Source organism: Macrobrachium nipponense, chromosome 31 (genome assembly GCF_015104395.2).
Source record: "Macrobrachium nipponense isolate FS-2020 chromosome 31, ASM1510439v2, whole genome shotgun sequence".
NCBI classification, from domain to species: Eukaryota; Metazoa; Arthropoda; class Malacostraca; order Decapoda; family Palaemonidae; genus Macrobrachium; species Macrobrachium nipponense.
This window is the reverse complement of record NC_061093.1, coordinates 43,622,040-43,644,118: the sequence shown is the minus strand read 5'-3', so window position 1 is coordinate 43,644,118 and position 22,079 is coordinate 43,622,040. Positions and strand designations below refer to the sequence as shown.

Genomic DNA, 22,079 nt, shown 5'->3' with positions numbered 1-22,079 from the left:
GGTTTTCCATTTTCGGCAGCAACGGCTCACTGCTGGAGAAAAAAGGCATAGTGTGAGGCTGGACGAAGACAGCGATATCGGACTTACCTTATTGTATAATCGCATGGTTTAACATTAATCTAATTGAGTCCCTGTTGTCATTCTCAAGGTAATATAAAAGTTCTATATAGTATTGTTTAATAATACCAAATAAAAAAAATTGACAGAAAATAAACCCAACTATAATTCTCTCTCTAAGTTATATAATTTTAATCGAGCCCCTGTTATCATTCTCAAGGTATTATAAAAGGTCTGTTCAGTGCTGTTTAATATAATGCTAACGAAATTAACAGAAAATAAACCCAACTATGGTTCTCTCTCTCTCTCTCTTAATAGAGTTCCTGTAGTCATTCTCAAGGGATTATAAAAGGTCAATCCAGTATTGTTTAATATATCAATGAAATTGACAGAAAATAAACCTAACGGTACTTTATTCTTCTCTCTCTCTCTCTCTCTGCTATACAATTTTAATAGAGTTCCTGTTGTCATTATCAAGGTATTATAAATGGCCAATTCTGTAATATTCAATAATGCCAACGAAATTGACAGAAAATAAACCCAACCATAGTTCAGTCTCTCTCTCATCATATCTCAGTCCTGAATTTATCAGTGCAACCATATCTACCACAGATATAAAGACCATCAGGGTGGTTGTGTTTAACGTTATTCGAGAAATTGACATCTAAGCTACTCCGGTGAGACGTGGCTCGAATAAAAAAAAATTATACATTTGTTCTATTATACATCTGGCTGTCTACTAATTCCTCCCCAAGCTTTCCGTATCATAACCTGTCACTACTTTATAAATTGGTGGATTATGTAAATCGAAAGTGTATTTCCATTCAAAAAATTATGTTCCGAAATTGACACGAAATATCTACTTTGAACTAAGTTGGATTTCAGCAAAGCAGTAATTAACAGCCACACCTGAATGCAACGAAGGTTGACGATGTATGATTAATCAAGACTGAATATAATTTTTACCATTGCTATTTTAATTGTTTACTATTTTTCTATTTATTTAACAACTTATTTCATTTATAATGTGAACTGTTTATTCGAATACCATTTGATAGAGGCGTACCATTCGGAATTTATTACTTCACTCTTACAGCAAGCAGTCGGTGTGAAAGATCGTTATAACTCAGTCAAGCAGTCTCGTATATTGAAGAATGATATTGTACCGATTAAGAAACCCTTTAGTAAGAGAAGCTGCAAAAAAAAAAAAAAAAAAAAAAAAAACAGCATAATGAGAACTCGGCAAATCTAAAAAAGATTAAACCGGATATCAGTATGTATATTTACTGTATTTCATGCGTGATTGCTTTTTGCATATTTAGATTTTACATTCTATCAAATTCAGGTTTATATATAATAGAATGTTTTTGGGGTGAGTTAATAAATGAGATATAGTATATATTTTATCCGTTTCTTATAAAATTTGCTTTATTATTTAAAAAGGATCTCTTCAGCATTGTTTAATTGTTTTAAGTATAGTCGTTATCGGTAGTAAGCTTACAGTTGCGTGCTAACAATGAGAGATTTACCTTATGCGTAATTGTCGTCGTTTAAACGACTGTTGAACCATTCCAGAGCATCAAAAAAATAAAAGTGTTCTCCGAGGTTTATTTTTAACATATGGCATTTGTTTCCCAACCACCAGTGCCTCACTACTCTCCTTGACACGGCTTTGTTTAATATTGGGAATAATTGAAGTTATACTCTGTTTTTTTCCATTTTTCCACTCGCCTGGGGTATTTGCATATGGTAACACTGCGTCTCGGGCTTTAGATAGTTACGTTGTGTAAATTTTAGGTAAATAAAAGGATATCTGGGTGTACATTTGCAACTGAAACGTTTTAATAATTTATTGTATGCGAATCACACCGTTAATATTTGAAATAGGTTATTGTTATTATTGTTGAATATAAGCTGAATATAACCATCTAAAGCCCGGGACACAGTGTTACCACACGCAAACACCACAGGCGGGTGGACAGATGGAAAAAAACGGAGTATAGTTAGTTTGAATCGGGACGTCTGCATCTCTGCGTTGCACCAAGTATTTGGTGCACCTTGAATCAGGACGTCTGCACTAAGTATATATTTGGGATGTCAGCATTGCAACTTGAATTTGGGCGACTGCACCTGCACCTTGCACCAAGTATTTGGGACGTCAGCATTGCACCTGTTGCATCTGTTTTGCGAGAGGCGAGTCGCGTACCTTGCACCTTTGTAATTCAGTATTTGGTGACGTCTGCAGGAGGAAAGGAGCACCTTTTTGGAATTCAGTATTTCAGTTTTTTCAATTGAATTTTTCAATTTCAATTTCGTAAGAAAAGCACCTTTTTTAATTGTCAATTTAAATTCTGCAAGAAAAGTACCTATTTTAATTCATTTCTTTTTCAATTTCGATTTTGTAAGAAAAGCTCCTTTTTTTAGTTGTCAATTTCGATTCTGCAAGAAAAGTACCTTTTGTTTAATTCCATATTTTTTTTAAATTTCGATTTTGTAAGAAAAGCACCCTTTTTTATTTCGATTCTGCAAAAAAGTACCTTTTTTAATTCCGTATTTTTAGTACAGATTTTGTATGAAAAGCACCTTTTTTTTTTTTTTTATTTCGATTCTGCTGCAAGAAAAGTACCTTTTGTTTAATTCCATATTTTTTTTTTCAATTTAGAATTTGTAAGAAAAGCACTTATTAAAATTTCGATTCTGCAAGAAAAGTAAATTTTTAAAATTCCGTATTTTTTTCAATTTCGATTTTGTAAGAACTTCTTTTTATTATTATTATTATTATTATTGATTCTGCAAGCAAAGTACCTTTTTTTCTAATTCCCTATTTTTTTCAATTTCGATTTTGTAAGAAAAGTCCAGGAAAAGCACTTTTTTTTTCCGAATTTTGATTTGGCAGGAAAAGTGGCTTTTTTCATTCAGTATTTTTCCAATTCTGATTTTGAAGGAAAAGGATTTTTTTTTTCATTTTTTAATTTACTGAAATTTCGGGCCAGGAAAAAAAAGGCCACTTTTTTTTTTTTGTTTTTTTTTTTTTTTTCTTTTAGTTTTTTCCAATTTTGATTTTGCAGGAAAAACACTTTTAAATTTAGCTTTTTTAAAATTAATTGTCTGCCGGGAAAATGCCTTTTTTAAAAATTCTGATTATTGCAGGAAAAGGCTTTTATTTGTTATTTTTTTCAATAAAGAAATATTTGTGGGGGAAAGCACCTTAATTTATGCTTTTTCTGCAGGAAAAGCACCTTTTTTTAATTGCCTAATTTTTTCAATTAAGATTCTGCAGCGAAAGGACCTTTTTTTAAAATTCTGATACTAAAGGAAAAGCACCTTTTTTTTTAAATTGTATTTTTTTCAATTAAGATTCTGCAGGAAAAGCTCCCTTTTCTCAATTGCGTATCTTTTTCAATTAAGATTCTGCATGGAAAGTACCCTTTTCCGATTTTGAAGCAAGAGCACCTTGTTTTTACTATGTATTTTTTTATATTAAGATTCTGCAGGGAAAGCACCTTTTATTAAAATTCTGATTTTGCAGTAAAAACCTTCTCCTAATTGCATATTTTTTCAGTTAAGATTCTGTAGGGAAAGTACCTTTATTTAATTCTAATTTGGCAGTAAAAGCCTTTTTCTAATTGCATATTTTTTTCAATTAAGATTTTGTAGGGAAAGCACCTTTTTTGAATTGCATATTTTTTCAATTAAGATTCTGCAGGAAAAGCACTTTTTTTTAATTGCGTATTTTTTTCAATTAAGATTCTGCAGGAAAAGTGCCTTTTTTTAATTGCATATTTTTTCCAATTCTGATTCTGCACGAAAAGCACCTTTTTCTCTTCAGGGGTTATTTTTCTTGGTCCTCCAGCTCTTGGACTGTCGTTGAGGTTTCCAGACTCCTTACATTTTCGACACCAAAGTCGAACTGTTGGCAATGATATCCCCAATTCCCTTGCAATACCTTTGTAAGACATGCCAGTCTCTCATGCCCACAATTCTGCTCCTGTTGCCGATTCTTTGTTGATTACGATCCATTGTCAACTCCAGCCACTAGACCGATACTAAAGAGAAACACTTAATGGACTAACAATGGTCGACATCACTTACTAGCTCCGCGCCTCTCTTTTATAAGCTATACAACTTTTATCGAATCCTTGTTGTCATTCCCAAGGTATTATAAAAGGTCTATATAGTATTGTTCTAATAATACCAACAAAATTGACAGAAAATAAACCCAACCATAGTTCAGTCTCTCTCTCATCATACCAAAGTACTGAATTTACCAGTGTGTAACCATATCTACCACTGATATAAAGACCATCAGGGTGGTTGTGTTGTTACTCGGATGACTCGAGAAATTTACATCTAGGCTACTCTGCCGAGACACGGCTCGAATAAAAAAAAATAGGAGTGATACACTGGATATATTTGTTCCTTTATACATCTGATTGTCTACTAGTAATTTCTCCCCAAGCCTTCCGTCTCATAACCTGTCAATGGCTATTTTAATTGCCTTTATGAAATTATATTTATAGTTCTTGATATTTGTGGTTTTATAATCTCATCACTTTATAAACTGATGGATTATGTAAATCGAAAGTGTTTTTCCATTCAAATAATTATGTTCTGAAATTGACACCAAATATCTACTTGAACGAAGTTGGATTTCAGCAAACGCCTGTAGTAGCCACACCTGAGTGTAACTAAGGTTGACGATGTATGATTAATCAAAACTGAACATGATTTTTACCATTTCTATTTTTATTACCTTGCTATACTATTTTTCTATTTAACGATAACTCATTTCATTTGTATGTGAACTATTATTCGTATACCATTAACATACTGCCAACAGAAGTATTTAAAAAAATATGAGCATTGACATACCAATAGCTCGACCATTCACGTCCGTCATTACACAACAAATAGGCTTTCATTTGCAGAATTCAGTGTTACCATACCATTTTCATGAAACAGAAGGGCAGGGGGTAAAGGAATACTTGAGGCAACTGTACGTACGATTACATAATTTTTTAAAAAATGTAAATTAAATGATAAAAACAATGGAAATCACAAATTTTTAATGTACTACTGTACTTTGTATTTTTCCAAGTATGCAAATCAATCTTTTATGCAGGAGTATTCCTCAGCACTGACTGGAACCAGTCATTGAAATTTGGTAATGAGGTACTTAATTGGTTATGGGTGGGTGAGTGGGAGGAAACCTCCAAATTGCCTGCCATTTCCTGAGCAATTCTTCTTGCAGCATCAGGGACTAAGTGGCGTGGTTGAGGTGGGTAAAAGGATCTGGTGTATAAGTAAGAAGAATATGTGTTACTTTTATATTTATGATCTGATCCCACAGGAATACAGACCGGTGCCTTGTATGTAGGGAGGAGGCCCGCTCCTTAGGTGGGGAGTCATCTCTCAAATGACTTCCAATTTCAATATCCACACACCACACATAAATGTTACACTTCCCAGTCATGATAGAGAGCAGGGAAACGGCGACTCCATTAATTTCTTATTCAGTCTGACATAGGGATGTCAGGGAAATGGTACAGGAGCCTGGCATTGAAGTGTCTGGAAACCTTATATAAGAAAATTTTAAAGAACCAAGTTTAGAACAAGGTAAAAGTGGTCTAATTTCCTCAGACACCTGCCCTCAGTACCTGTGTTACTGAGGTCTGACATCTCCAAACTCCTGTCTTCATTACCTATGCTACTAAATAGTCGTTTCAAAATGCAATGCATGGTCCTGCCCCAACTTCTTGCACTCTCACTCAACTGTATGACTATCCACTTTGCCAAACAAGAGGTACTCATTTGATTATAGCATGAAGCCTAAATGAAAGGGTAATTCAAGACACCTTCTCATTGTGCTTGCAGATAATAAATAAGAATCACCAAAAGTCTGGGAAAGAGGTTGTTCCCTTCTTAAGTAACGCCTCACAATTTGCACTGGGCATAAAAGCACCACCAACAAGAACTGGAGAGAAGGAACTGAAAGCTCCCATATCCCATGTCAGGGACCAACGGGTACTGGGTTTTTGCCACAAATTCAGGAAGGAATGAGAGAAAAGACTTCAAGTGCAGAATGTGATAAGAAAGGCCAGTCTGGTTTTCTGAGAATAAGACTAGCAGAAGATAGTCGTGTGTGAAAAGTTGGTCTAAGGCTTCCCCAGGGCTTTGCATGGCATCTAAATTAGGCAGCACAGGAGGAAAGATACTTCCCACTCTAAAGGAGAATGCATTGTGGATAAGTCTTGATTGTAGATAACTCCTCCACCACCATCTCTACCTTACCCTTTGGAAAGAGTATGGAAGTTCTCAGAACAGGAGTTCTGTAGCATAAAACCACTCTAGGTCAAAACTAGTCTTGAAAAACAATGTCAGGTAGCAGGACTGCAGCTAGACATCCTTGTTTGACAGTAGCAAAAGAAAAATTGCTCTGTGACAGCATGCAAATGGGGGTTTCTCCACACTCAACCACCTCCCACCAATCAATTACGTACCTTATTGCCAAGTTTCAACCACCAATTCCAGCTCACACTGAGGAATATTCCTACATAAAAGGCAATGATTTACATTTCCACAGGAACAAATATTGATATAAACATTCCACTTCTAAACTGGCTTACAAAAGTCACTGACGATCAATATCAAATGTTAAATCATTAAAACTAAGGCACTTCGTTATCTAAAAATAACTGTTCACTGGTAGTCAAGAAAGATAGCTCAAATTCTGTGTCACTGAATCTATCAACTGAGGCTCTAGCTGCTCTTCTTGTGAGGTTTCTTTCCTCATCAGAACTTTCCAATATCCTTTTCATTGCCTGGGCATAACTTTCTATATCTGTTGCTCTATACCCTGTCAGCTGGCCTTCATAATCTATGACTATGTCCATCCTTGGTCCACCAGAATCATGTGCAACCATAATCAGTCCACCAGCCATACACTCTACTACACATATGCCAAAATGTTCATTCCACATAGAGTGAAGGCCTATTGTCCCAGTCTGTACAGAATCTAAAAGGTCTGTGAAAGATGCATTCAGTTTCCAAACAATTTTATCACTAATGCCAAGCTCATTTGCTATATTCTTTAGATTATCTACACGTTGTTGGTCTTGCTCATTTCTACACCCACCTATCAAAACTAACTGCACTTTTTCATACAAACTTGGGTGTAAAATTTCACAGAGCCTCTGAAAGGATTTCAACTGTAACAAGTGGTCTTTCTCTGGACGAAACTGACCCACAGAAATTATAGTCTTCATAGACTTTTCTGAATCAGGAATAAGAGGCAAACTCTTGAACTTTTCTGTATCACATGGTGGGTATACAATGTGAGTACAAGAATGCCCCCACAATGTGTTAATATGTCCATGTGTCCAAGTTGAGTTTACTAAGACCACATGAGCACATCGCCCGACTATGGAGTACAGGAAAGTGAAGAGATGATAATATCCAAGCTTCAACATACTGAAAACAACATTCTGGGCAATCACTCCTCTGTTATTATGAGCTTCTATCCTGTTTGCAACCCGGCCTAACATATCTGTGCTTATAGTTGGATAATGAGTATATGAACCAACAGTGCATCCTCCAATATATCGGAACAGAGGATAGGTAAATGCATACCCCATAGTATCAAAATACACATCTGGACGAAATTTTGACAAAGCTTCACCACCAAGCAAGAGAGACCCTAAACTCTGCATAAGTAAAGTTAAAACTGGATAGTGTTTAGCTTCAACAAGGGTTCGACAATTAAGGAAAATAAATTCGACCGGTCTTGGCAAAACAATATTAAATCTTTGCTGTGCTTTCTGAAGAATTTCTTGAGGAGTAGCATCTGTATCTCCTGTATAAATATAACATTTCACTTTTGGATATCTGAAAAGAAAGGAACAGTCACCAAACAATTTATCTATTATTAAACATTCTATAACTATGACAATTACAATTTTAAGATAATTTGCATTTTGTCTATCTATACAAACCTGAAGTCTTTTATATAGATATACCTTCAGTGATAGCTGATAGTCATTGAAGCTTGATAACAGTAGTTAGATGGCAAACAGGTATTTTAAAGGATAATTCCCCACTCTTCACCTGTCAGTAACCTAATCACTTTCCCTTCAACTACAGGGCCAAAGATGGGGATGGTTAGAGGTGAGAGTATAATGTAAGGTTTGTACATCTAGAAAAATGCAAATGATCTTATATTTACAATTTGTTTCTACAAGAATACAAACCTTGGTCTTTAATATGGAAACTTACTCCTTAGGAGGGAGGTTTGTCACACAGAACAAGGCTGGCAGTTTCAAAAGCATCAGAACCGATTATTAAAAACCTTTGCCACATTCTGAACACCCTGTACCAAAGGTGAGAGATGGAAAGACTGGTGTGTCAATTTCCCAGTCAAGTTCATTTAGCAGGGGAAGGCCAACTACTGTAACTCCTATACAGCCTGGCATCCAATGTAAGATGTGCCAAAGTGTGGTTTAATAAGCTGTACGATCTCCCAAAAACAATCAAGAGAGATGGAAAGACCACATCATCAGACCTGAGTCATCAGATAGGTGCATCTGCCAAACAGCACAGACTGTGCATATGGGATAATCAGAACCAGAAGCTGTGTTGATGTAGGTTGCAAAGGCTGCATCTAACTCCCTCTCAGTATACAGGAAACATTGTAAGATTCTTCCTAATTTGTTAAAAAAATTAAGAGGTTTCTGTTCTTCTCAATGACAACATTGATGACTTGGAGGAGTAACTGAAGTTTACCGGAGAAACAAAGGATATCTATGACTGACTTGGAGCTTTTTTTTATTGCATTAATACAGTAGAACCTCAGTTTTTGTACCCCCTAGTTTTCGTACGATTCAGTTTTCATTGACTTTTTCCGACAAAATTTTGTCTCCGGTTTCGTACGTTTCCTCGGATTTTGTACACTTGGAAACGCTCCTTCCATAGCCCATTGCGTGACTAGGCCTGTACTGAACTCCCAAACAAAGCATCCTATGTTCTCTCGTGAACCATTTGTTGTTTTTTGTGCATTTTTGTGATTTTTTATTCTATGGCAATTGCTAAATAAGCCATCATCGGGTCAAAGGAAGCTCCAAGTGCCAGCCCTTCTGTAAAAATGGCGAGAAACACTAGTAAAGAATTTTAGAAAGAACTCATCACAAAGTGTTAGAGGATGTTGCATGCCAATCACAGAAAGAAAATGCCCACAAGTACTGCTGTTAGTGAATTTAAGGGTTGGAGAGGCTGGTTTGAAAAATTCAGAAAAAGAATGGACATACATAATGTGCCTACTTCAGTGATTAAGAACAAGTTTGCCAAGTGGAGTGATGTAAAAGATTTTGTAGAGAATTATCATCCTAACAAAGATGTTGTAATCCATGTCTCCATCTTTAATGACAATGCGTGTTCCACTTTAGGCAAATTTTAAAGAGATGCTAGAAACAAATGTCTGGACAGTTTTGTTGTGTGACAGGGGTCCAGTGACTCTCAAGCTGGTCCCAGTGCCAGTAAAAACTAAAGAGGGGAAGTAACCCCAGATAGTGCCAGTAAAAATTGAAGAGAAGTAACCCCAGATAGTGCCAGTAAAAATTGAAGAGAAGTAACCCCAGATAGGTCCTTGATACCTGAAATCCTTCTGGAGGGGGATTCCCCTTCTAAACAATAACCTCTCCTCCTCCTCCCCATCTCTCCGTCTTCCATACGCTAACAAGTCATCCATAAAGGTAAGAATGATGTTAAATGTTCATTATTAGTTTCATTAGTCATTCATATTTATTTCTCATTGTTTTCTGTATGTAAAACTGTTTATTCCCTATAAAATTTATTTTTTGTTAATATTTTTGGGGGTCTGGAATGCATTAATTTTATTTGTATTATGTATTCCCTATTGGAATTATTATTTAAATTTTTGTATGTTTTGGACTTTGTGGGAGGTTCTGGAATGGATTATGTACACAACTGAGGTTCCACTGTACTTTTTAACACCATAAGAACATAGCTGATTTCTTCATTTACTTATAAAATTCAGTGAAAAAACACCTATACGTACATGTATAAGGTGCAATATAAAACAATAAAAAGCAGCTGTTCAAAGAGCACAAGTATAATTACATTTTTTCAAGAACAGTAAAACTCAGACACTCTACCCTTGCAGTCACCAAAAGGGAATATGTTCTCACTAAGAATTCGAAAGTTATGAAAATTCAGAAATATTACCGCACAAAACATATCACAAAGTGTAAGAAGCAATCCTTACAGCAACACCAAATGTAAGAGATCTGAGATGCACATAAGACAATGACTTGATCACTACTAAAAGCAACAGGGGTCAAACATTTATGGCTAGCTGGGAAAAAGAGTTGTCTGTTGAAAGCTGCTAATTGTAACATAGGCACTTTTAAAATGATGGATTTGTACTAAAATCACAATTTTTGAAAGTATGTAAATTGTATTTTTCCTAACTATACAAACCTGAGGTCCTTTACATAAGGAATTACTATTCAGCACCAGCTGGACCGGTCATAAGATTTAATGACAAGATAGTTTGGCAGTAACTGCTTGTCCGATGGTCGGTAGTTCCACCCAACTGGATGTAAACATTCCAATTTGCTTTAGGCCCAGGAATAGAGTGAGGGGTGGCATGAGGTGGGACTATAAGTAAAGGACCTCAGGTTTGTATAGTTAGGAAAAATACGATTTACTTTAAAAAATTGTGATTTGTTCCGACATGTTATACAAACCATCGGTCCTTTACATAAGGAAGACTCACTTATTGGTGGGAGGAATCTGAGTCTCGTGAACAGACTGGTGTTCGCCCAACCTGGGTTCCCTCCCTGGTCGTAAGAGCAAAGGGGGAGAACCTAACCTCTGTCCAACTGATCGGAGTGGTAACTGCAGGATCAGTGGCCAGACCTCTGGACCAATTCATAAGAGGGAGGCATGCGTACCTCTTATGAATAGCAAGCAAGAACTTATGTCTTAAGTAAGAAGCCAAATATAAAGCATTGGGTTTGTCTCTTACTGCTGTCCACTTCCCCCCTTACTAGGGAAGGGACAGATAAACACTTCTATCCCTAATGAAAGAGATGGAATGGAGCTCAGTTATGTGGCTTACCTGCACCATCAGCATGTGACGACCGCTACCCTCTGCCCGCAGGGGGAGGGAAGAAAAGAGAAAGAGGAGGAGCCAGGTCACACACTCATTCATTCTCCATTCATGCGATATCACATGGACGAGATGCAACCTTGTCCTGTTAAGGAGCAGGGTAAGCTACAAAACTTGTTGAGCAGCCACCACGGGTCCCAAGGAAAAAGTGTCCAAGAACCTATGGGCAATATCCCGAAGGTAGGAGGTGAAGGTGGTCTGGTTGGACCACACCACTGCCTTCAGCACCTGTGCAACAGACAAGTTCTTGAGGAAAGCAAGGGTTGGACCAATACCTCTAACTTTGTGGGCTCTCGGATGAAAGGTACTGGTGTTGGCACTCCTCTCAGAGTTGTACGCTTTCCTTATTACATCACAAAGTCAGAAAGAAACAGTGTTCTTGGACACTTCTTTCTTGGTCACCCTGGTGCTAACGAAGAGGCATCAACACTCAGGCCTGAGGTGTCGAGTTTTCTTCAAATAGTGCCGTAGCACTCTAATAGGACAAAGCAGCATCTCTTCCATATCGTTACCAGTGAAGTCCTCTAGGGAGGGGATCGAGAAGGATTCGAACCTGGCGTCAGGGACCGAAGGGTTCTGAGTCTTTGCTACGAAATCCGGGATGAAATTGAGCGTAACTGATCCCTAGCCCCTCGAGTGTTTAACATCAAAGGAAAGACCATGAAGTTCTCCTACTCTCTTCGCTGATGCCAGGGCCAGCAGAAAGACTGTCTTGAGGGTCAGATCCCTGTCTAACGACTCCTGGACGCCCCCACAGATCGAAGAGCCTTTCTGCTACATCTGGGTGAAGAGAACATTTGGTCCCAATCACCTGATTCTGGTGGCTGAGCTTGTCTGCCACTACATTCCTCTTGCCTGAAATGTATCTGGCTGACAGCTCTACTGAGTGAGCTACGGCCCACTCGTGCACCTGCATTGTCAACTGGTGCATCGGGAGGGATACTAGGCCCCCCTGTTTGTTGACGTATGCCACTACCGTGGTGTTGTCGCTCTTCAACATAACCGAGTGTCCCATCAGTCGTTCCTGGAATTCTTGGAGCGTGAGAAGCACTGCCTTGAGTTCCAGAAAGTTGATGTGAAGGTGCTTGTCATGATGGTTCCACACTCCTGCAACCAGCAACTCTTCCAGGTGTGTGCCCCAAACCTCAGTCGATGCGTCTGAGAACAGAAGCATCTCCGGAGGGGGAGTTCACAGGGGCATTCCTATTAAGAGGTTCCTGTCATCTAGCCACCAGGCCAGGTCCTCCCTGACTTCCTCCGTGAGAGGAATCAGGAAGGACTGTGGATCCCGTCCCTGTGACCAGCACTCCTTTAGTCTCCATTGAAGAGACTGCAGGTGAAGATGCCCGTGAGGGACTAACTTCTCTAGTGACAACAGGAGGCCAATCACGACTTGCCACTGCTGAGCTGACTGTTCCTGTCGTGACAGGAACCGTCGGGCTGCCTCCCTGAACCTGCTGATCCGCGAGTCTGGGGGGAAGACTCGTGCTGCTACCATATCAATCAGCATGTTCAGGTACTTTATCCTCTGCTTGGGTTCGAGATCTGACTTCTCGAAGTTTATCACAATCCCCAGATCGCAGCAGAAGTCAAGGAGTCGATCTCTGTCCTGTAGCAACTGCGAGCAAGAGCTCGCCAGGACCAACCAATTGTCGAGATACCTCAACAGATGTATCCCGACCGAATGGGCCCAAGCCGACACCAGAGTGAACAATCGTGTGAATACCTGTGGGGCAGTTGAGAGACCGAAACAGTGCCCTTAATTGGTACACCATCCTGTTGAGGATAAAGCAGAGATACTTCCTGGAGGACTGGTAAATGGGTATTTGAAAATATGCATCGTTCAAGTCCACCGAAAGCAGGAAATCCTTCTCACTGATGGAATTGAGCACTGAGTGTGCCGTTTCCATCGTGAACCGAGTCTGGCGAACAAAACGGTTCAAGAGAGAGATCTTTCACCGGTCTCCAGCCCCCTGTAGACTTCTCCACCAGGAAAAGTCAGCTGTAGAACCCAGGTGACAGATCTCGCACAATCTCCACAGCTCCTTTGCTCAGCATGGTCTGCACTTCTTGAATCAGTGCTACGTCTCTGGCAGAACTGGGGACGTACGTTTGAAGGTGGACCGGGTGTGAAGTGAGGGGTGGCCTCAACTCAAAGGGCAGTAGGTATCCCTCCTGAAGGACATCCACTACCCAAGTCTCGGGCTCCATAGCGCTGCCAAGTTGCCCAATGGCTCACCATTAATTTATTCATTTCTCATATGGTAATTTATATATGAAACATTTTCTTCATACACTTATTAACTCATTTATTATGTAATTTATTTACTCTCCACTACGGCGCTGAATGGCTTCTTTGGCCATCTGGTGGGTGAAGTAGATAATGGCCCTACGTCCAGACTGGCAGTCTCTCCTGAACGCTGAGTCTTCCTCAGGAACTATAGCTTCCGAGGAGGCTGCGACTCTGGATACTGTGAGGGACCACAGATCCAGCCAGGAGATGGCCTGGAAAGCTGCCATGGCAGTGGATTCCAGGGCCAATGCCTCTTGCTGTGAGAACCAGAGGTTCTCTGACAGCAGGTTTTGAAGAGGCACTCCCAGAGTTAGGTGAGCTAGCTCCGGATCAACCTGCTTGGTCGGCAACGGGTCTGCTGAAGGCACGTAGAAACGTCGATGACTTAGCAGAGGAGGGGGAAACAGCTTGTCCGACCTGCTGGCCCTGAGTGAGGCCTATTGTCTGGAGACAAGGGCGTTCACTTGGTCCAGCACTCTGTCGACCAAGGAAGACCAGGATAGCCCCATCGTCGTTCTGGGTTCTATCTTGGACCCCAGAACGACTCTAACCTCGATGGAAGGTCAGAGGGAGCAACCACTGATTCTTCCCCGAGGTCGTTGTGCTGACGAATTATCGCAATGACCTTTGCAGAGGACCTCTGTATCTCGGGGATGATCACGTCCTGAGGCGATGGACCATCAGATCCATCCAGGCTGATCACTTCCCAAGACACACTTCCTTGAGGAGGAAGAACCTCGCCAGACCCCTCATGGTCTCCTCCAACCACTTGAGCATATGATCTGTTTGGTCCTAAGACCAAACCAGGCTCATAGGCTCTCGTGGCCAGACCGTAAGGAGCGTACTCCTCACAGTCACTCCTGTTCGCCTCGCTCCTCCCGGTGCAGCCTGAGGAGGTTGAAGGGAGAGGTGAGGAAGACCTGACGCTTCTACCCTGCCTACCAGCAGAGCCAGTAGGCTGGGAGGACTGCAGGCGATCGCCAACCCACGGTGGTGATTGAGCTGCAGGTCTGGGCCAGCAGTCTTCCTACAGAGAAACACTGGACTGAGGATGGTAGTGTCGCTCTCGTGTGTCAGGGGAGCTGCTACCAGCCGTGTGAGACGTCCAGTCCCGGTGGGAGCGACGGTCAGGTGACTGGTAGTGTCCACCGATGCGGTGAGAGCCAGCACTGTCCTCACGACGCATTGTGGCCCCAGAAGCAGTCGAGGCTGTTCTTGGTGACTAGAGGGACCTCTTCCCAGCCTCGACACGTGAACGGTCTGGTGGGACCGTTACGTCAACCCTGGGTACCGGACGATCACTGCGCGAGCGATTGCCAGTCTGGCGAGAGTCACCTCAGAGACTCTTACCATCCTTCCGCTCCGTGCCTGGGTCCTGACAGTGAGCATACTCAGCCGTCTGGACCTTGGCTGCACGATCACTGGTAGGTGACCGTACATTCGGTGACACGAGCGAGCGAGCGGCCGAGACAGTTCCAGATCCGGAGGTGGAACCTCTGGAGCCAGTAGCGGAGGTACCAGCAGTGGCTGGTACCTCCACGGTCCCCGTCTTCTTCTTCCCTGAGGAAAGAGAGACAGGCCCCGTTCCCAGAGGAACGGGAGGACCAGCGGAAGACCAACCTGTCTCGCTGGAGCGAGACAGACCCTTAGAAGTCTGTGCGAGACTTCTTCCTCGGCTGGGGGGCCTTGGAAGTCGAAGGGGAAGAGGCGGCAGAAGACGACAACGAAGATGAAGAAGACGACGACGACACCTTCCTCTTCTTCTTGGACTTCCTCTTCGCCAACTTCCCCAGGACATCTGACAGGTCTCCCATCCATGCTGGAGCTGGGGCGGTTGTGGTGGCAACGGGGCCCAACTCCGCCTGGCCGGGAGGACCTGCGGGAGCAGTAGCACTTCCACGGGCAGGAACAGGGGCAGCAGGTACGGCAATGGCAACAGGGGGCCGATCTAAGGGCGAGCTCTTCGGGCACTTGAAGTCAGGGGGAGGAGCGAGGACAGCAAACCCAAGCGGAGGTGGTACAAACTCCCTCTGGGGCATGTACGGCAACAGAGCTTGTACAGCAGCCATGGGGGTGACCATGGTCACGTGCTGGGTATATACCAAGTGAGGCGGGGTTGCATAACCCAGGGTCGACACAGTCGTAGTTGTCCTCGTCTCCACCCCGTGAGTGACTAGGGCTACAGCAAGATGATGGATGAGCCCCTGAATACTCGGAGTGCCTGGAAGCCTCAACGAGCGCCACACCTGCTGGAAGCAATAGTCGGGTTAAGGGGGGGGGGGGGGGGGGGGGGGTTCCTGTTCGCTCAGCAGGGGAAGGATCCTCCCCTGAGTGGACAGACGACCCCGAGTACAACTCAAGGTCGGGATGTCGCCTCCCTCCTCTGCACTCGACAGATTGAATGAAGAAGCGGAGAGAGACACGTCCCCTGAAGGGGAGAGAGTCATATGTGGGAGCTGATGAGGAGGGAGAAAAGAAGATGACGTATCAGTCACCAAAGGTGTCGAGTGAGAGCTTTCCGACGACACCTCGGCAGCCCTACGCAGCTTCTTCCTCTTTTCGTACAACTCCCACTGCTCCTCCGACCAAGAGACACAATAAACACAAGTTAAATCACGAAAGCATTCCTGCCCTCGGTACCTTGTGCACAGAGGATGAGGGTCCACATCACTGGACCTAAAAGCCCCACACTTTTGGCCTTCCACTCCAGGGCACACTCTCCGGTTGGACGGGGGGCTCGAGGGCTTCTCCAATTTGTGGGACTGCATGATGAATTCAGTGATGTAATACCACAATAATAACAAACACATAATAAGTACTTAGTCAATCACACTAGTATTTAAGAAAACAGGTTGAAAGTCAAGGTAAGCTTGTAAACACTCTCAAGACAGAGCCAGGCAGAGAGGCGAGCACACGTCTTCACCCGACGGCGGTCGAAAACAAAGTAGGATGTTTACATCCAGTTGGGCAGGACTCCCGACCATCGGAAAACCAGTTAATGCCAAACTACCTAGTCATTAAATCTTACGACTGGTCCAGCTGGCGCTGAATTGTAATTCCTTATGTAAAGGACCGATGGTTTGTATAACGTGTCAGAACAAACACACGCTAATGACAAAATATCTAAAGAACTTGGGTAAATTATGCTCAAACTATAATATCGCATTCTGGGAGCAAAAACAAAGGGATGATCTAGCCATGCAGAAGTATTTTCTTTCCCTTCTTCCTGAAGTGGGTTTGAGGAGAGAGAATGCACAGATGGGCTATTGTGTTAAAACAAGTTCTAATTCAACTTTAGAAATTACACCTACCTTCTTTGAATGGCTCTAATAGCACACCATAAAACTCTTTCACCGCCTCCGCCAGCATTACAATATGGATGGAAAAAGGCTATATGTTTGTAACCCTTTTCACCTCGGCGTAACATAAGCACAGCCTATAAAATTTTGAAAGTTAGAAGTGAAAATGTTTTAAACATCCCTGTAAAATAAAAAACATGAACAAAATACAGACAATCCCCCCTCAATAAAATGTTATTGTTATTATACAATTAAGTTTGTTCATACTTACCTGGCAGATATATATACTGTATTTTTCTGACGTCCGACAGAAATTTCAAAACTCGCGGCACACGCAGTGGGCGGCCAGGTGGTAGTACCCATTCCCGCCGCTGGGAGGCGGATATCAGGAACCATTCCCATTTTCTATTCATATTTTTATTAATGTCTCTGTCTCCTGAGGGGAGGAGGGCGGGCACTTTAATTATATATATCTGCCAGGTAAGTATGAACAAACTTAATTGTATAATAACAATAACATTTTGTTCATGCCACTTACCTGACAGATATATATATAGCTGAATCCCACCTTCGGATGGTGGGAAGAGACAGAATAGGATTTTTTAGGAAACTTAAATTAAGTAGATGATATACATCTTGGTTCCTTACCTGTTTGCAAAGTAGACTATGTGATTACTGTCACGTAAGGCTGCTTTTGCTTAATTACAGAGTTGCCAGCCAGGTGGAGACCTGTAGTGCTGGTGCGCTCTGGATGATCTGTCAACGGGTGCGAGACCCTCAGCGTGACAAGATCATCGAGGCCTTACAAATGAGGGCAACGAAGCAACTGACCACGCCCCTGACCAACTATTCACAAAACCCCTTAAACTAACTAAAGGATGGGAGATCTTCACATAAGACTCACCACAACCTAAAAACACACAACCTAAACTAAAACCTAACAAGGGATAGGGAAAGAGCTACTTCCGGACCGACCCCAATACTGTGTCCGCAGAAACGTATGGCCCCGGCCCCAGTGCATTACAATCGTCATAAATCGTTCTCACATCCCTTAGGTAATGTGAGGCGAAGACGGAGTTTCTCCTCCAAAAGGTGCAATCAAGGATGTCCTTGATTGACATGTTCTTTTGGAAGGCAAGAGAGGTAGCGACGGCTCGTACTTCGTGCGCTTTTACTCGGAAGAGGCTCAAATCAGTCTTCTGGAAAGATGAATGAGCCTCCCGAATGGTGTCCCTTAGAAAAGAAAGCAACAGCATTCTTCGATAAAGGTAACTCTGGTCTCTTCACAGAGCACAGAGGTTACCTGAGGGACCTCTTACCTCTTTCGTTCTATGCACGTAGAACTTGAGAGCCCTGACCGGGCACAGGACTCTCTCTGGTTCTTGGCCCACCAGACTTGACATACCCTTGATCTCGAAAGTCTTCGGCAAGGGTTCGAAGGATTTTCATTCTTCGCCAAGAAAGTTGGGTTCAACGAGCAGACAGCATTGTCCCCTTTGAATCCCATTAACTTGCTAAACGCTTGAATTTCACTAACTCTCTTAGCCGTCGCAAGAGCAGTTAGGAAAAGAGCCTTCCTTGTCAGGTTTCGAAGAGACGCTGCCTGAAGCGGTTCGAAAGTGCTCGACATAAGGAATTTAAGGACTACATCCAGGTTCCATGATGGAGGTCTCATTTGAGGAACCTTCGAGGTCTCGAAAGACTTTAAAAGGTCATGAATATCCTTGTTGTCAGACAGGTCGAGGCTCTGTGCCTAAAAACCGCTGACAACATGCTTTTATATCCCTTGATGGTAGGGACCGCTAATTTCTGCACATTCCTGAGAAAGAGCAGAAAATCAGCTATCTGGTTCACGAGGTCGAGGAAGAGGAAACTCCCTCCTTTTTACACCATGCCCTGAAGGAAGCCCACTTCGATTGGTAAACAGCCCTTGTGGAAGCACGTCTCGCATGTGCGATTGCTCTCGCAGCTGCTTTCGAAAAACCTCTCGCTCTGGCCAACTTTTCGATAGTCTGAACGCAGTCAGACCCAGAGCGGAGAGGTTTTGGTGAAACCTTTCGAAGTGAGGCTGTTTGAGTAGATCTTTCCTCCAGGGCAATGTCCTTGGAAAGTCTACAAGGAAAGACATGACCTCTGTGAACCATTCTCTCGCTGGCCACATCGGAGCGATCAGGGTTAACCTCGTCCCTTCCGAGGCCGCAAACTTCATGACTTCCCCCAGAATCTTGAATGGTGGGAAGGCGTATAAGTCTAGGCCCGTCCAATTCCAAAGCAAAGCGTCTACCGCGATTGCTTCTGGATCCAGGACCGGGGAGCAGTAAAGAGGAAGTCTCTTGGTCCTTGACGTTGCGAATAAGTCGACCCAGTGGACGTCCCCCCACACGTCCACAGGTCGCGCAAACGCTTCGTTCAAGGTCCATTCCGTCGGTAAGACTTGGTCCCGACGACTGAGAAGGTCCCTGCCCTGACGTTTTGCACTCCCTGCAATGAATCTCGTCAGGATAGTCACCTTTTTCTCTTTGCCCACAGCAGAATCTCTCTCGCTAGGGAAAACAACGTTCTGGAGTGTGTTCCTCCCTGGTTTTTTTAATAAGCGAGTGCTGTGGTATTGTCCGAGTTTATCTGAACAATCTTGTTCTCCAAACTCTTTTCGAAGAACTGCAGGGACAGAAATACTGCTGCCAGTTCTTGACATTTATATGCCAGGCTACCTGTTCCCCTCTCCAGGAGCCTGACACTTCCTTCCCCCCTAGTGTTGCTCCCATCCTGTTATGGAAGCGTCTGAAAACAACAGTAGGTCGGGGCTCAGAAGACTTAGGGACACGCCCTCTTGAAGCTTCTGAGGGTCCAACCACCATCTTAGGTGGTCTTGATTGGAAGCGAGATCTCAACATGGCATTGAGATCGTCCTTGGCCTTCCACTCGTCCGCAAGGAAAAATTGGAGAGGCCTGATGTGCAGTCTTCCCAAGGAAACAAACCTTTCTAAGCGAGGAAAATGGTCCCCATCAAGACTCATCCATTCCCTCGCCGAGCAAGTCTCTTTTCCTTAGAAAGGCTGAGATCTTTTCTAAGCCTAGCCGCTGACGTTCCTGGGACGGAAACGCTCGAAAAGCCACTGAATCCATCTGGAATCCCCAGATACACGATGGACTTGTGTTGGGTCAGATGCGACTTTTCGAGGTTGACCAGAAGTCCCAGGGACTTTCGCTAAGGCTAAAGTGAACTGCAAGTCCTTCAGACACTTCTCTCTCGACGACGCTCTGATCAGCCAGTCGTCGAGGTACAGGGAAACTCTTATTCCCGAAGAGTGTAGCCACCTCGCTACGTTCTTCATTACTACTGTGAACACCATTGGAGCCGTGGTCAGTCCGAAGCACATAGCTCTGAACTGCCATACTTTGTTGTCTAAGACAAACCTTAGATACTTTCTTGAAAGAGGGTGGATCGGGATGTGAAAGTACGCGTCCCTGCAAGTCTAAGGATACCATCCAGTCGCCCGGTCTCAACGCTCCAGAACAGAATGAGGCGTCTCCATCGTGAATTTGTTCTTTTCCTACGAAAAGATTGAGCCTTACATCTAGAACTGGACGCCAACCTGACGACTGCTTCGGTACTAGGAAGATTCTGTTGTAAAACCTGGCGACCCCAGGTCTGCGACTTGTTCCACCGCTCTTTTGTCGATCATCTGCTGAAGGAGATCGAACAATACTTTCTTCTTTTCTCCCTGGTAGGATGAGAAAGGTCTCTGGGAGTCGTAGAAAGAGGAGGCAGATCTAAAAAGGGGATCTTGTACCCCCTGCTCCACGATCTTGAGGGACCAAGAGTCCGTGTCTCTCTCTCTCCACGCTCCCGCAAAAAACTTCAGTCTGGCTCCGACTGGGTGTCTGAAGGACATGCTTCTCACTTGGAAGGCTTTGTCTTAAAGGAAGCTCTTCCGTGAAAACCCTCTCCCTCGAGGAGCTGCTCTCGAGGGGGGAGAGCCCACGAAAGGGCTTTACTTTCTTCGGCGGTCGAACCGCAGCTGAAGAGGTTGAAGGTACGGCTGACCGTCTTGTAGACTGGGCCAAAAGGTCCTGAGTTGCCTTCTCTTGTAAGCTGTTCGTCAGGTCCTTTACCAAAGTCTGGGGAAGAGATGGTTCGAAAGAGGCGAAAACAGCAAATCCGCTTTCTGAGCTGGAGTCACCGAACGAGCTGTGAAGTTGCACAGCAAAGCTCTCTTTTTTAATAAAGCCGTTCCAAAATGAGATACGAGCTCCTCCGAACCATCCCTGACGCTTGTCATACATGCTAACACGCTGGACAGCTCCCCCAAACTGAGAGATTCTGGGCTTCTCGCTTGCATATCCAGAACTCCCAAACACCAGTCAAGGAAGTTGAAGACTTCCAGCGTCCTGAGCAGACCCTTCAAATGATGGTCAGTCTCCGACGCGGTCCCATGTTACCTTAGCAGAGGGTAAAAGCGACCTCCTCTGCAAATCCACTAGGCTGGAGAAATCTCCTTGAGCCGAAGAAGGGATACGAACTCCCACTTCATCTTTGGTTCTATACCAAATGCCCCCTTTTCCACTAAGTCTAGTTGGAGGCAAGGCGAAGGTCGTCTTGCCTTGGTCTCTCCTTCGTACCATCCAATCCTGGAGCTTTTTAAAAGCACGTTTCGTTGAGAGAGAAGTTTTCATCTCTACAAACTCCGGGTTTTTCCAGTTTTAGATGAAGAAAACTGCGAAGGAGGAGACTTGGGAGCTGCGGGCTGAAATTTGTCTTCAAAAGAAGAACGCAAGAGTCGTACGAGGACTTTATAGTCCGAGATAGACGGGGCTGTAGCAGGTTCCTCTTCAACCGATTCAGCCGAACTACTTAGCTCTCCTTCTTCTCTAAACGGAAGAGGAGACCGTCTGTCAGGAGAGGGCGTCCTAATGTCCGGTCTTGGCTTGATCAAAGGACCCCTATCCTTGCTAGAGGCAGCCTTATTTCGGCTGTCTTCTTTATGACGCTTACTGCTCGATGAAGGTAGAGCGTCCTGAGGAGGACGAGCGTCCTCAGCGCCTTCCGCAGCAGTCTCACCTGCCCGAGAACGTCCTTACATTTCTTCTTCGCTGGCATACGTGCCTGTGCGCGTAAACTAGCGTCTGGGGTAAGACTTCTTGGTCAGAATCCCCAAAAACGTCTTGAAAGGCGGCCTGAACGTCCTGGCGAGCTTCCTGCCAGCGTCCTGCCGAGCGTCCTGGTGAGCGTCCTGCCGAGCGT

At 43.4% G+C, this 22,079-nt stretch overlaps 2 protein-coding genes across 2 annotated transcripts in view; one reads left to right on the top strand and one right to left on the bottom strand.

The window, feature by feature from the left end:
* The window catches only part of LOC135206933 (minor histocompatibility antigen H13-like), a 59,572-nt gene that overhangs the window by 28,925 nt on the left and 8,568 nt on the right, over positions 1 to 22,079 (top strand). The gene's annotated exons all lie outside the window — the stretch shown is intronic.
* On the bottom strand, positions 3,448 to 16,971 carry LOC135206932 (GDP-Man:Man(3)GlcNAc(2)-PP-Dol alpha-1,2-mannosyltransferase-like; the record flags this gene model as incomplete). Its single annotated transcript, XM_064238436.1, is given in 2 exon segments — positions 3,448 to 7,941; positions 16,847 to 16,971. Coding segments are annotated over 2 exon segments (1,341 nt in total), but the record flags the coding sequence as incomplete, so codon positions are not given.